This window comes from Melospiza georgiana, chromosome Z (assembly GCF_028018845.1).
Source record: "Melospiza georgiana isolate bMelGeo1 chromosome Z, bMelGeo1.pri, whole genome shotgun sequence".
Lineage (NCBI taxonomy): Eukaryota > Metazoa > Chordata > Aves > Passeriformes > Passerellidae > Melospiza > Melospiza georgiana.
Window position 1 is genome coordinate 75,389,209 of NC_080465.1, and position 13,731 is coordinate 75,402,939.

Sequence of the window (13,731 nt, forward strand, 5' to 3'; positions counted from 1 at the left end):
GACATCAAATATATAAAATTAAAAGCGATGATTGATTGTTTCCTGCAAGGAAGCAACAAGACAGACACCGTTGTGTATTCTCAGGTGATCCCAATTCTGATAGTAACCAAGACCAAACCTGATTGGCTTAGTTATAAAACAAGTTGATGTTTTGTGATCTTACATTCTCATTCCCTGCAAAGCAGACACCTTTTTGATTTACTATACATGTTCTTTAATTGAGATGGAGATGCTGTAGCTCTGCTCTCAGTAAGTTCAGCTTTTACATTCCATTTCTCTTTTGCCTCTTCATCCCCTTTTCTCCATGCTTCTGACTCCGAGCTCACATTTATCCTGTTTAAATAACTCCTCCTACTGTGTCTAAACATAAGAGGCTGAGCATCTTTTCTCAGATACCTCAATCCCCACCTTATCTCTCCTCAGGCTTCTGCCAGGAGCTCCATTGTCAAATTAGAGTAAGGAACATGTCTGTTTTGATATCGAGTAGTACTAAGATGACAAATGGCGTTGTGTAAACGGTAACAGTGGCTACTGCAAAAATTTTTTTAATTATTACAAAGGCCTGCAACTAAACCAGCAAACATTCCCAGCGATGGGTGTTTCACACAAAGCCGTGACTCCCTCTGCGGGTGGGGCAGAGTGCGGTTTGAGGATTGCACGCCGCATTTTCAGCTCGCCCGGCGATGCTTTCGGTGAGATTGTGAACCCCGAGCGGCGGCAATACCCGGCGCGGGCACACGGTGGCGCCACAGCCCCACGTTTGGCGCGGCCGGGGCCGGTCAGCGCCGCTGCCGGCTCTGCAGATGCACATATGGCACAATATTATCATTTTATGGTTACAATTATGAGCAATTTGATACAAAATGAAAGCTAAATTATGCAGTGTTCCTTTTATTTGTTTAATTTTGCGCTCTAAATATGTAGAAGGAAAAATAGCGCCGGTTTTGTGTGGATGGTGATAGGTACAATGCCTCCTTTTGGCTTTGTGTTCTCACACAGTGCAGGTTGTGATTATTTTCTGTCGTACATGATGAAATGTGTGGAGTTGTTCTCAGGTGCTGGGACTGTTTCGCACAGAAAGTGTGTATGTCTGAATCTCCAGGCTCCTTTCTTCCATAAAAAATGCATGGTACATTTATTGGCTGGTAGACAAATACATAAGTAACAAGTTCCTTCACAGTTTCTAATGGAAGAGGCTGGGTAGCTGTGGCGTTTAAGCAAATGCCAAAGGAAGTCTTTAAATTCTGAAAGTCACTATAGTCATTGGCAGAGCTCTCTTGAAAGGAGCAAGTATGTTCTGAACAAATGCCTTCTTGCCAGTGAGGAAAATCTCCTGCCACTGCAGTTCTTATGCTAAAAGTAGAAATTTTCATGGCCCATGCCAGGATCAGTATCTTGTTACAACGATCTGTGGAGTCTGTATTTTGTGTATTTAGGTTCTTAGTTTTTTCTCTCATTAGGTCTCCTATGTTCATTATTATGAAAATACATGTTTTTGTCAGTATATGTAGCAGCATTTGTTTTTTGTGTGTTATGTTTTTCCTTCCTTTTCAGTAAAAGAAAGTTGTTAGCAGAGCCAGCTTGTAAAATATATCTTCAATTTATTTTTTTTTTCTTTGCTTGTAAGTATTCTTTTGTTTGTATTAATGAAGATAAGGCTGGAGATGTGCTTTCCACTTGGAATAGAAAATGCATGCTCTGAGGTGGTATTTGCATTTATCGATCCAGGCACATCTGCTGGCATACAATGGTGTCTGATATTTTTGTCCTTACCCACCTTTGAACCAGAGAACATGGCAGATAAGCTGTCCAGTTTGATTGGCATATCCTGTGGAAAGGATTTTCAATACATAGGATCAAATCCTGTACCCTAAACTGCTTTTGCATTTTGAAAGTATGTTAGAGACTTCTCTGAGTTCATCTGCTATATCGGGAATTAGTTTTAGGTTTAAATACTTTCCTTGCTCTCATCAAATCATATGGGCTATCTTCTTCTTTGGCCAATTTTAGATGCACAATATTTGCATTGTGCATCTCAATATTTTCCAGAGTGTTAAAGCGAACTTGGGAGTTTCATCATCTGTGTGGAACAGAGTATCTTGGTAGATAATATAAAACTTAGACTGTCTATATAAAAGACATTTCAAAATTACAAGTATTAGGATAAATTATAGTGGTGAATTAAACCAGGGTAGGAAATCTTGTATCTTTTATTGCTTTTTCTTTGGGATCAATTTTAACAGTGGCTCTACAGGTGTTCTAGGTGGAAATGGAAAGCTTATTTTTTGAAAACAACTCTTCAGCTGTTTAGGAAACTTGTTTTTTATTTCTGTTCACACCTGGCATCTGGGAGTCCAGAGACTAGATTGGAATTGGATGGTTTTTGTGTGCTTCTTGAAAGCTCCAAAGGACTGCCCTGGCTTTGTCACTAACTTTTTTAACTCGGTAGCTTTTCTGTAGGTAGGTAACCATAACTTAACTAATTTGTATGCACCATATGCAGTCTCGGCTCACTTCAAAGTGTAATCAAGTCATGAACTAATTACAATACCATATTCCCAAAGAATGTAAATTTAATTTACCTTCAAACAGAATGGGAATGTATTAAGCAATTCCTTTATATGAGAACTGTGGCATTCAACAACATAATGCTGATGCTTCAAACAGAAGTGAAGTTCTTAACTTTTGTAGACCTTGTGACCTTTTTCCCTATGCATCTTCCCTTTTTATTCTTGCATCTTGAGTTAATTTACTGACTGAATAACAACATTAAAATATTCAAGTGTAAATTAAAATGTAACTGTTGGGCTTCAGATAGGAGATCACTCTGTCTTATTGTATGTGACTTGCTTCTTTATAGTGTTTTCAGAATTGTGCTTCCTAAGGCATTTGGATCAGAAGGAAATTGTGTTTTGAATTGAAGGCTCATAAGGTTCAGATTCTCACCAGATGATTTCTTTAATACATCGAAAAGTGGATATGCAGAAAGTTCCCTACAGGTTCTTAGCATCGCTGTGCCAGGGAGTCCACATAAACTCAGTTATATAAGAACGAGCAAAGGGAAGTTGTTCATAAAATATTTTATTACCTTCAGTCTTTGCAGCAACTTCAGAGTTTAGATAATAAACCTTCATAGAAGTTACTAGTTTCTACCCTTTCTCAGAACAATGATTCACATAGAGTCAAACCACTTATTTTATTTCTCTTAATTTTAAGGCAGAAGAAACATGTTAGGGTTGGCTTTGATCTGTGCCTGGATAGTCTGATTTCTAAAATGCAGTCCTGTTGCTTTTCTGAGATGAAATTTTCAAAGCACAGGACGGTATGTGTTAAACCCAAGTAGTATTTTAAAATTAAATGTGGGTCAGCTTCCAAAGAAATATGTAATTGTTAAATGCTAAAGGAAAGAGCTTAGAATATCTTAGTTTATATTTTAAAGTGTTCCTTTTAGATGTTAATTCATTAATACAGCAGTTTATTTTTATTCATATGACTTTTCATATGTAAGTAGTTGAAGCTGCATTATTTTAATCCTTTCTTTGGTTAGAGAGAAAAAAGCCTGCAGGTAGAAATCAGAATGACATACATATTGCTTCTTTCCCAAAAGGCACCGTATCTCTCTCCTATTCATATGCAAAATATTAAGGCAGAAAATAAACCCCATTGCTTTATGTGTCAAAATACTGTAAAAAATATATGCTTGGGTGATGCATGAAAAAAAGTGGGGGTCCACTTCAAGCTGAACACATTTATAGTGGAATTTGCCATTAGTCTGGTGTGGGTCTTTGGGGCTCTGCAGACTCTATAAGTTTGGTTCCCTTAGGAAGCATCAAGCTTAGATGTAGCTGGATCCTTAGTTGTAGTTACAGGGATTGCCCTGTTTGGAGACCCAGCTCCAAACACGGGTCTTAGCCTTTGCCTGAGTTTGGTGAAATGCTTTCTTACTCTTGCAGCATTTTTTAGAGTGATTTTTGGGCTATGAGCTGTACAGTGAAATGTTGTAGCAGTACATGGTGCCGCAGTTATGGATGCAGTGGTGTGTCTGTTAAACAGCTGTGAGCTTGCTGTGACATTCTTCACGTGCCAGCCGCAGGCCAGAGGCATTTTGGAAGTGGTGTACTGTTGCTGTTGCTGCCAGAAAATAACCAACCCCCAGACAAACCGCACAAAAACATCAAAGCAAGGTAAGTTGGATCAGGCTTGTGGTGCTCGATGCTGTGCTGCTGGGACTGTGCACGGCTCCTTGAAATGGTCTGGCACACATACCTGCTTGGAGAGCATGCAGGCAAGCTCAGGTCTGCCTGCAATTCATCTGAGGAGATTTTTCTTGGGAGACCAAAGACCTCTCAGAGCTTAGTGTAGCTTCATCCACCCACTGTCAGTGGCATTCTCTCAGCATCTCCTTCCTTGTCTAGTTTTTCTCACAGCATTTGTTTTCAAGGGCCTACCTGAGGCAGTGAAAAGAGTTGAGTCTGCTGAAACTGGCAACATGGTGATAACTAGTCAGGTTTCTAGCTGCATGTCCTTAAGCAGAAATTTAAAAAGACCAGTGCTTTGTGGCTACTGGGTTGTGAGTGCACATGTCAAAAAACTTTCTTCATCACATCACAGAAAGTTTCTTGTGTCTCTACCACAGAGTTCAAGTTAATGCTGTCTGATTTAAATTCCAATCCAATTTGTGTGTGTTTGACTTTTTCTTTCCTTTGATTGCTTTATTCATCTTTGCATATCTCTGTAATAGCTCTGAGTCTCTAGAGAGTCTTCCATTGGATATGGGGGCTGATGGGGCTGCAGCATCTGGTGACTGAAGATGGAGATTCAGCTCCTGTGTTCTGTTCTGGCCATGGATCAGAGAATGCGGCCCTGAGTGAAAGGGCAGCCCAAGCTGAAGCTACAGTCAGGGACTACAGGAATGAATCATTACTGGGCATCTTATTTGATGCTTGGGAGGTCTATTAGGGCTTTTCTGCATGGGTGAATGCAGTGAAACTCAGACTCTGAGCTAATCAGGTGCAAGATGAATCTGGTCTGTTAGTGCTGTGCCTGAGCTGTGCTAGTTTACCTGCAGCTGCAAGACACATGTCCTGGAGCTGCCTTGAGGAGTGTGGGGCTGCTGGGCTGCACCCGTGTGCTCAGACACACCCAAAGACTCCCCGTGACACAGTTTTCCCATGTGTAAACAGGGAACAATAGAGCTCCTGCCTGTCCCAGAAATGCTCTTGGCAAACCTGTGAGGAAAATGTCACTAGGTGGTGAGTTCTCACAAATTCTGAAAAAACAGGAAGGCCTTTGTTATTATATTGATTGTGAAGAATCTCATTAGCTGTGTTCTCTGCTCTTGCTAGTAGCTTCTTGGAAAGTTTTTTCCAGACTCGCTTTGCTGTGATTGGAAGCTGCTTTAATTTTCTTTTTCTATTAATAAAGAGAGATAAAATGAAAAATTTCTTCTTAAATATAAAGCCCCCCCCCCAAAGAGGAGGGGGGAGATTCTCTGTCTTCTGGTTTAGTTGCCTTTTTCCCTCTTGCAAAAAGTAATATAAGAAAGGCATTTTTTGATAAATAGTCCTCGTGGAGCAACCTGATGTTGGCTTCACTTGGAAACCTGGACCTGAAGAGACCAGTTTGAATTGCTGTAGCATGAACATAGCTTGCACAATGTGGAGGCTGATGTGTTGAATTCAAGAGCTTCTTAGGTAGATGCTGGATGCTCTGAACTAAAACATTTCAGATTTTAAGCTGGGCTTCACTTCTGCTCAAAGTGCCAGTGGAAAGAGTGGACTGGGAACAGTGAAGGGAATCAGTGGGTGTGCCAGAGTCTGGCCCTTCTCTTCCCAGTTTCTGGGGAAGCAGGAGCTGTAGTTTTTGGATTTTTTTTTTTTTTCTACTTCAGCCTGTGGGAGGCAGACAGTATTTCAGCAAGGAGTAAGCTGTGAGTAGTTGAGGTAGCCATGGAGCAGACTTCACAGCCTGAGGATTTAAGAGTGGAACTGAAGGAAGGGGTTGGGACTTTGCAAGGTGGATAAACACACCCAGACAGGTGACCATTGCTGGAAGAGGTGTCCTCTGCTCCCAGCTCCACTCCCCCTGATTGCCTCATGCCTGATCTTGTGCCTGGTTGTCTTTTTGCCTTGCTGGGACAGTTTGCTCAGGCCTGGAGTGAGGGATCTATGGGGCAGCAGAGCTGGTGTGGATGGAAGGAGTGAGTGGGAGAGTATCTTTGGAAGCAGTTGAACATTAGGTTGGCTGTGCCTTCTTGTGGAGCTTCACCCCAAGGAAAAGCTCTTTGTTCCCTGCCTGGCTCCCTGGACATCCATTCCTGGCTTCTGTAAGCTGTCACCACTGTGTGCTGGCAGCCCCTCCTCTCAAAGCCAGCTATCTCCACTGAGGTTATTATCTCATAAGCGCCATAAATGAGCTCTTAATTCTTTGACTTACATTTAGTGAAAAAATTAACTAATATATTCTATAAAATATGTAGTACTTGCAGTATTACATGTAAATGTGGCTATTGAAATTCTAACCTTTCCATTTCTAATTTTTTTTGTTTCCCCCTCCTCCTCATGCAACCTCAATACTTTACTAATAAACTGCATAAAAAGTATTACTCTAATACATTCAAATGCATATTTCTTGGACATAAAACTACCTTTCAGTGAAATGCCAAGTACCACTTCTCCCAGGTAACTAATATCTTGCAAATTCAATATTTGTGCTCCTGAACACATGAAGAATTATCAAATGTATCCATTTAGGTATATTACCTTTTTTGGAATGAAAATCTGTAGGATTTCTCCTATACTGTTTTTTCAATCTTCCTATTTTTTTTTTTAAGCAGATTATGAAAATATTTATGACATGCATGTCTGTCCAAAGACTGTATTGCCTTAGTAGATGCATGATCTTGTTATATCTGAATGACTTAAATATTTTTGTGGCAGTGTTGTGTATTGTCTGGCTAATTTGCAGGAGAAAAAAGGAGATAATCTTGCTGCTTTTAGCAAAAAATTCAATAGAGAGAGTAAGATCTAATATTAAGGCTTTTTTAAAAAAGAAGATATTCTGCAGTAAATGTACCAGCACATCTTTGAGAATTGCCATACTTTCAGCTATTCTGCATGTGTCTCAAACAAATGAACTCTTTTTTCATATTAGAAGCTTCATGTTTACTTAAGTAAGCAAAGTAGGGCTTTAAACTCATACTGTGGTGGCTGTAACAATACTTTGCTTATTGTGTGAATGAACAAGGTTTTGATCTTCTAATACAGTGACTTTTACAGTGGCTGACCAAATCTCACAAGAATTTCAGGGACATCTTGGCCACCATTCAAGCTCATGTGAGCCATTGCCCTTCCCACTCATGATCACGTAACTGGCCTTTGGACAACCAGGATTTGCTTGCATATTTTGCCGATCTTAATTTTCCTTGTCCTGTTTGAAACCGTATTTTAAATGAATTTGGCAGCCACGTGCAGGAGGTGGTGGCATCCTGTGTACCGCGAGGGCTCTGCAGTCTGTAAAACACAAATGGGGCCTGGGAGTGCAGGCAGTCATGCCTGGCTTTCCAGTGGACAGCACTGTGGCAAGAGTGAGGATGGCTGCCCGTGAATCTGGTGCTAGCACTGTGGCAAGAGTGAGGGTGGCTGGCTTTCCAATAGCGCTGGTGCAAATGCTCTGGCAAGAGTGAGGATGGTTGGCTCTCCAGTGGAGCTGGTGCTAACACTGTGGCAAGAGTGAGGATGGCTGCCTGGCCGTCCCTCAGAGCCCCAGGGCTGTTTAGGGTGCTCCTTTCTGGTGCCAGCAGTGTGCTCACTGGAGGGAGGAGGGGGCAAAATCTGTTTTGTGGGGAAGGGGTTGCTGGAAGCAAAGTGAATTAAGAGGGCTGTAAAAAATTGATAAAGATAGATAGGACTGTCTGTTTTTATATTCTGCCACATAACATGGGTTTAAATGAATTTCCCTATAATTTGTCTTCAAATACCGACATTTAACTCTTAGGCTGTATAAATGAACTGGCTTTTGCTAGAGTAAAATTCATGCCCTGCGTCCAGGCTAATATGTTCACCTACTATAAACATTACTGCCTATGGTTACAACTGGAATAAAAAATTCCTTTTATATACATCATAGCTGGCAGAGACTCCTGAGACCACCACAAATCACTTCAGCCTTTTGGTGTTCTCTGACGAAATGAACTGAAATGTAAAACAGCTCCGGCTTCAGGCAGGCTGGCTCTGGAAAGCAATTAGCTTGTTAAGACCATTGTTTGTACCCTCCCATATTTCCAGGTGCTGAGCAAAGGTGTTATGAGAGCTCTCCTGATTGATTTCAGCATTGGGGTTTATTAACCTTCCATTCCTTCCTAAAATGTTTTGCTTATTCTCTCGGTAGCCTTTTATTTAAAGGGAAGAAAACCAACCAAACAACAACAAAAACGAAGCCCTGGCAAGGCCACCCCTCCTGCGAAAGAATAAGAAGAGAGGAGGAGGGGAGAGAGGGAAGGCAACAAAACCTAACCAAAAAAAAAACCCCTTAGGGTCATAACAGGGAATAACAAAGCAGTGAGTTATTTATGCAGCCATGATTGGCAAAAGTGATTGCAACATGAATTTGCCCAGAAGCAATGATTAGATCATAAAAATGTTAAGGAAATCTGTAACTCAACACCGTTTTAAAGATTGAAGAAGTTTTTGTTCCCTACCTTAATTGCAGTGACTTGTTATTAAAGTATTTATTCAGAGTAATCTCTTTGGACAGCGAGCCCTTATCCCATCTGCATGCATAATTAAAAGTGAGGGGGGAGAGAGGGGAGCATAAATGGTTTACCATGCTACATGAGCAAGGGAGGGAATTACACAATGACAGGTGAAGAGCAGATTTATCTCCTGTTGGAATTTCAATGCTGCAAGCAAGGCAGGACACTGTTGCTAATATCCTTGCAAACACCACAGTTGCTGCTTCTCCAGATTACTGTCCAAAAATTATTGCTGGTCTGTAAAAGGCCTGTAGCACTGCATCTGTGGCTGTGGGGTTTTGAGCCATTGGCGCTCAAGCGAAGAGATTGGATTTGGGTATGTGGGCTTGTGAATCGATGTCTGTGCTTAAAAATGGACTATTTGCTTACTTGGCTGGCTATTTATTTATTTATAAATAAACATTGGTAATGGCTGGCTTTGCTGAATACGAATAAGAGGGTTGTGGTTGTTCCAGCTGAAACAATGTCATCACCTGCCTCCTGCTGCTGTCCCTTTTCCAATGGTAAAAGAATTTAGTGCAATTCTTCTTTTTCCACTCTGAGTAAGGAAGAAGGTTGTACTTGAACATTCATCTCTAGGCAGATTTATCATCATTAGGCGCTACTCAAACACATGGTATCTGTTTTTAAATTGAACTGTTATAGATCTAAATCAGGTTTACACAGAGTAAGTTGGTATATATTTGGCTATAACTGTTCGCTAAAGAGTGTTTTTCCCTTAACTTCTGATGTCTCACCTCTGCAGCAGCAGTACAGAGAATGCCAAGAACTTTTGAGCCTTTATCAGAAGTACCTAGCTGAGCAGCAAGAAAAACTATCACACTCCCTTTCTGAACTCAGTGCTGCCAAGGAAAAGGAGCAGAAGGTAAGCTCTTTTTTTACCATCTCTTTTTTATTTAAATTACCAAGTCAAAACGTCTTTTTGAGACTGTGAATGTATTATCTTACATCTTATGGTGTTGAATACTATTTTGTGATTGGTTTCCCATGAGTCCTTGCCTTAATACATGGATTGCAGGAAAACAAAGAGAAAAATCTTGACAAGTTTTGGGTCAGCAGAAGGGGTGAAGTTAATTGACCATGCTGTAATGGAGTAAGAATCATGGTAACCCACACCTTTTCCAAGGAAAAAGTTAAGATGCTGTTATGTTTGCTATTCTGTTATTTAAACAGGAAAATAATTGCAGTCACTGTAGATATAGCCTTTCACATTTTCACTGTGGCTTTTGATGATTGAAAAGGGCATTACAGATGATGTATTTGGTCAATAAGAGCTTTCTCAAGTCTGTAAAGCAGCTCATCTGATTTGAGCTATTTATAGAAGACCTGTAGTTCTATATGCTGTTAAAACCAGAAAATGTTGACTAGAGATATGTGTTAAATTAAGTTCTAAAATGTTTCTTGTAGGTAGGCACCCAAAGCTCTGAGAACATGGTTGCTTGAGATATTCCCCTGGTAGCCAGGTGCTTTGTTTGTCCTGTCTGATGGCAGATTATACCCTGGAAGAGAAGACTGCCCATGCAAGTGCTCTGCCCCGGGTTCTTGCTTGCTGTTCTCTGGTAGCAGCTTCCATCTGCTGGAGGTCTGATAGACCTCCAGAATGCATCCTTCCTAAGACCATGCCTTTTTCTAGAGGTTCTGCCCTCGATCCCCTCTTCTTCTGGAACAGTCTTAAAGGCTTATTTATAACAGGGCTAGAAATAAAGTCATCAGCGCAGAGGAGGTCTCAGTGGTTACCTGCTGTGAGAATTATACAGGCAGATCCTGCTTCTCAGGAGACTGGAGACTGTGCATGAAGGAGTCTTTTAATTCTCTCAGGAAGCATGTAGCAATACTCTTTGACTTAGTTGACATCAGGAATGGATTTTTTTTTTTTCCTAATTATGTATTTTTTAGCTTTTTTTTTTTTGGTCCAGCATTGTTGGACATTGAGCTGTTTGTCAGGCTTTTAACCTTTTATAAACATTTCATTTGCATTCTTTTGTGTTTATATCTGCCCTCCATTTTTGTGATGGCATTGCTGGGGATCTCCATGGAAAATAGTCCAGAGGAGTCCATGTAGTCCAAAAGCACTGTGGTAGTTGTGTTTTGGGTGATGCCAATCCTTCTTTCAGGTTATGCCTTGAATGTTTCATTTCTATCCTTTCAACTTCAAATACACTTATCCCATACTAGTTTAGCCCTCAGTATGGAGGGATCCAGTGTCATCACATCTACAGGGCAAAGGCATGGAAGCAGATAATAGAAAACCTTCAGCCCACTGACTATCAAATCATTTCAACAATCTGTTCATCTCCTCTTGTTCTTCTGTCTTTCTAATCACTCTGTCAGTGTATATACAGAGACTTCTTTAAAATTGTTTTCTGATTTCATGTGCAAAGTTCTATCAAGCTCATCTTTGATTCCATTATTTCTTTTCTCTATGCTTACAGGTACTTTTGTCCACAAATGCAAATTCAGATATTATATCGAGGTTTGCCTTGACATTTCATTTATGGTTACATACTCTACAGCTCCAGCCTAGCAGGTCTGAAATTACCCTAGTCCTCTTGTTGTGTGCAAAGCAACGTAGGCATAGATAAAAACCTGTCAAAACATGCTTCAACTGTTTTTTCTTACAGCGTGCAAAGTGTTTCTGATGTTTCTAGCCTTCCTCTTCAATTTTCTCGTTCTTTGCATTTGGCTTTATAAATTGTTACCATTTTTCACCCAAACAAGCACTTTGTGCTGTGTTTCTCCTCACAGTTTAGAAACTGTGAAGGCTCGAGCAGGACTGCTGCACTCTGTCTGTCCTTTCCCTTGTGCACTCTTTCACGGGATGGCTTTCCAAACCCAAGAAGGGTCACTGGGCTGCTCTTGATGGGACTCGGTGTTATTTTTGCACATCTTTTAATACCTGAACTGTGAACTCTTAGTGTCCTGATGGGTTTCTCTTAGAGTGTTTTTTGTTCTCTTTGAGCGTTGTCTTAACAGAGTAGTTCAGGCCAGCATTGTTCTGTCTGCTTGATGGGGTCTGCTGAAGGGGAGCACAGCAGGGAGGGATTTTTGAGAGGAAAGAATTGGAAGAGGACAGACCCAGAACACTCTCCTCCTGCTTCAGGTACTGCCCATGCCAGTTTCTTCTGCCCCACTGAAGCTTTTGTGCTCTTCCTTTCTGTTTGAAGGTGGGCTTTGACAAGAGCAATTTTGTTGAAATGTTAGGATAATGGAAGGCTTTGTGATTTTTGTTTGAATCCAAATCCTTTTGAAATATTTTCCTTTTCACTTGATTTTCTCCAGGTTAAGGAAATCTTGGATATGTCTGGATTTAAAGCAAGATAGCTAGTTTGTCACATACTTTTCTCTTTGTAGAACTGTGTAGGAGACATAATCAGCATTTCCTATTACAGGACACTGCTGATCTTTCTGGGGTGTCTGTGTTTCGATGTACAATGTTCCAATTTTCCCATCTCATGCAGAAACATTGGACTGTGCAGCTGTACTCCATAATGAAGCACTTCTTTGTTCTGCCTGTTTTGAGCTGGTCTTTCTTGTTTCTGTTCATTTCCCTTTCTTTTTCTTACTTGTTAGTTCGGAGTAATTTCTAGTGCTACACCTGTATCTTAACGTCTCCTGCTTCTGCTTTTCACCTGCCTGTCTCCCTCGTTCTTACCCTATCGTAATTTGGATCACGAGCAGTCACTTTCCTCTGGGTTTAGATAGGTATTTGGAAACATCTCCTTTCAGAGTTTAAATGCTGGGTTTTCTGTCAGAATAAGACAATTAACAGGTCAAGAGAAGAGCAGCTTACCAAACATCGATGGCATTGTTGTAAAATAGGTGGAGTTCTACAGGATGTAAATGACTGCAGCAGCCGTGTGCATGTGGCTGAAATGCAGCCCTGGTTTGTAGATGTACTGAACTAATGCAGATGCTCTGGTGTTAACTTTTATTTTTGTCCGTTTTACTATCACCAAATGATAGCAGTAACTCTGAAACCATGGTTTCCTCTTAGCTAATCTTGCCTCTTTATAATGAAAGTCAGCCCTCAAAATGTAAAGAAGCATCCTGGTAGTATTGAAATAAAATTGCTGGGAAGATGGTGGTAAGATGATTTAAGTCAGAACTCTTGTGGAGTCAATAATCAGTAACTGGAACATGGAACTTCCTTTTTTTTTTGTGAGATAAAGTTAATTCCATTTGAAAAGATACTTAAGGTGACATGAATTGAATTATTCAAACTGGCCTTCTCAGCATTAACTCTAGGTTAATATCTCATGATGCCTCTGGTTTCATTATAGGAGTTTTAAGTACATAACTTTTTATAATAAATTCAATATCTAGAAGCCGAACTGAAATTGGTTTACCTTCTACCAACCCATAAAAAGAAGCATTAATTGTAAAGTGAATATTAAAGTGGTCACTAAAGTTGACTCAGATTCAGAGAGATAGTGCTTTGGTAAAGGGAGAGCTCTACTGAAAAATAGGCTTCTGCCTTGCTGTTAATAGAAAATATCATTCATAGTAAAATGTAGTTAAACTTTTCCATCAAAAATGATTTTTGGATATACTCTCTGCAGCACCCAAACATTCAGTCTTTGCCATTTTCATATGCTTTACACAGACATGTAAAGAAAATTGCCCTTATTCTAGGTAATCATGTCTGACCTAATTTATATACTCACTACTTCACTGCCATCTTAAACAGTGTCCAGAATCCAGTTTGATTTGGCACATTTTGGATGATGAATCCGTAGATGTTCTGCAGTGTAGGGTAGGACTTGAGGCACAAGAGTTGGACAGGCAGCTGAGTTTCTGCAGAACTGGGGTTCTTGAGCTCTGTCACCTTAAGGAAAGATAATACCTGTAGTCTTAGCACTCTTTATTAATGTTAATCTTTGAATTTACAAGTACAGCTGGCAGCATTTGTTTCTTATTTGTGGAAGATTACCAACACATCTGCTAATTCCCTTGGTTCACAAAGATTCTTGTGTGTGTGA

General features: G+C 40.3%; 1 protein-coding gene across 1 annotated transcript in view; it reads left to right on the top strand.

Moving 5' to 3' along the window:
* The first annotated feature begins 592 nt into the window (after positions 1 to 592).
* Positions 593 to 13,731, top strand: part of KIAA1328 (KIAA1328 ortholog) — a 116,097-nt gene continuing 102,958 nt past the window's right edge. Inside the window, exons 1-2 of the mRNA XM_058044582.1 lie at positions 593 to 778; positions 9,459 to 9,617. Of these exons, the coding sequence (XP_057900565.1) occupies positions 593 to 778; positions 9,459 to 9,617 (345 nt within the window). The remainder of the gene's footprint in view (positions 779 to 9,458; positions 9,618 to 13,731) is intronic.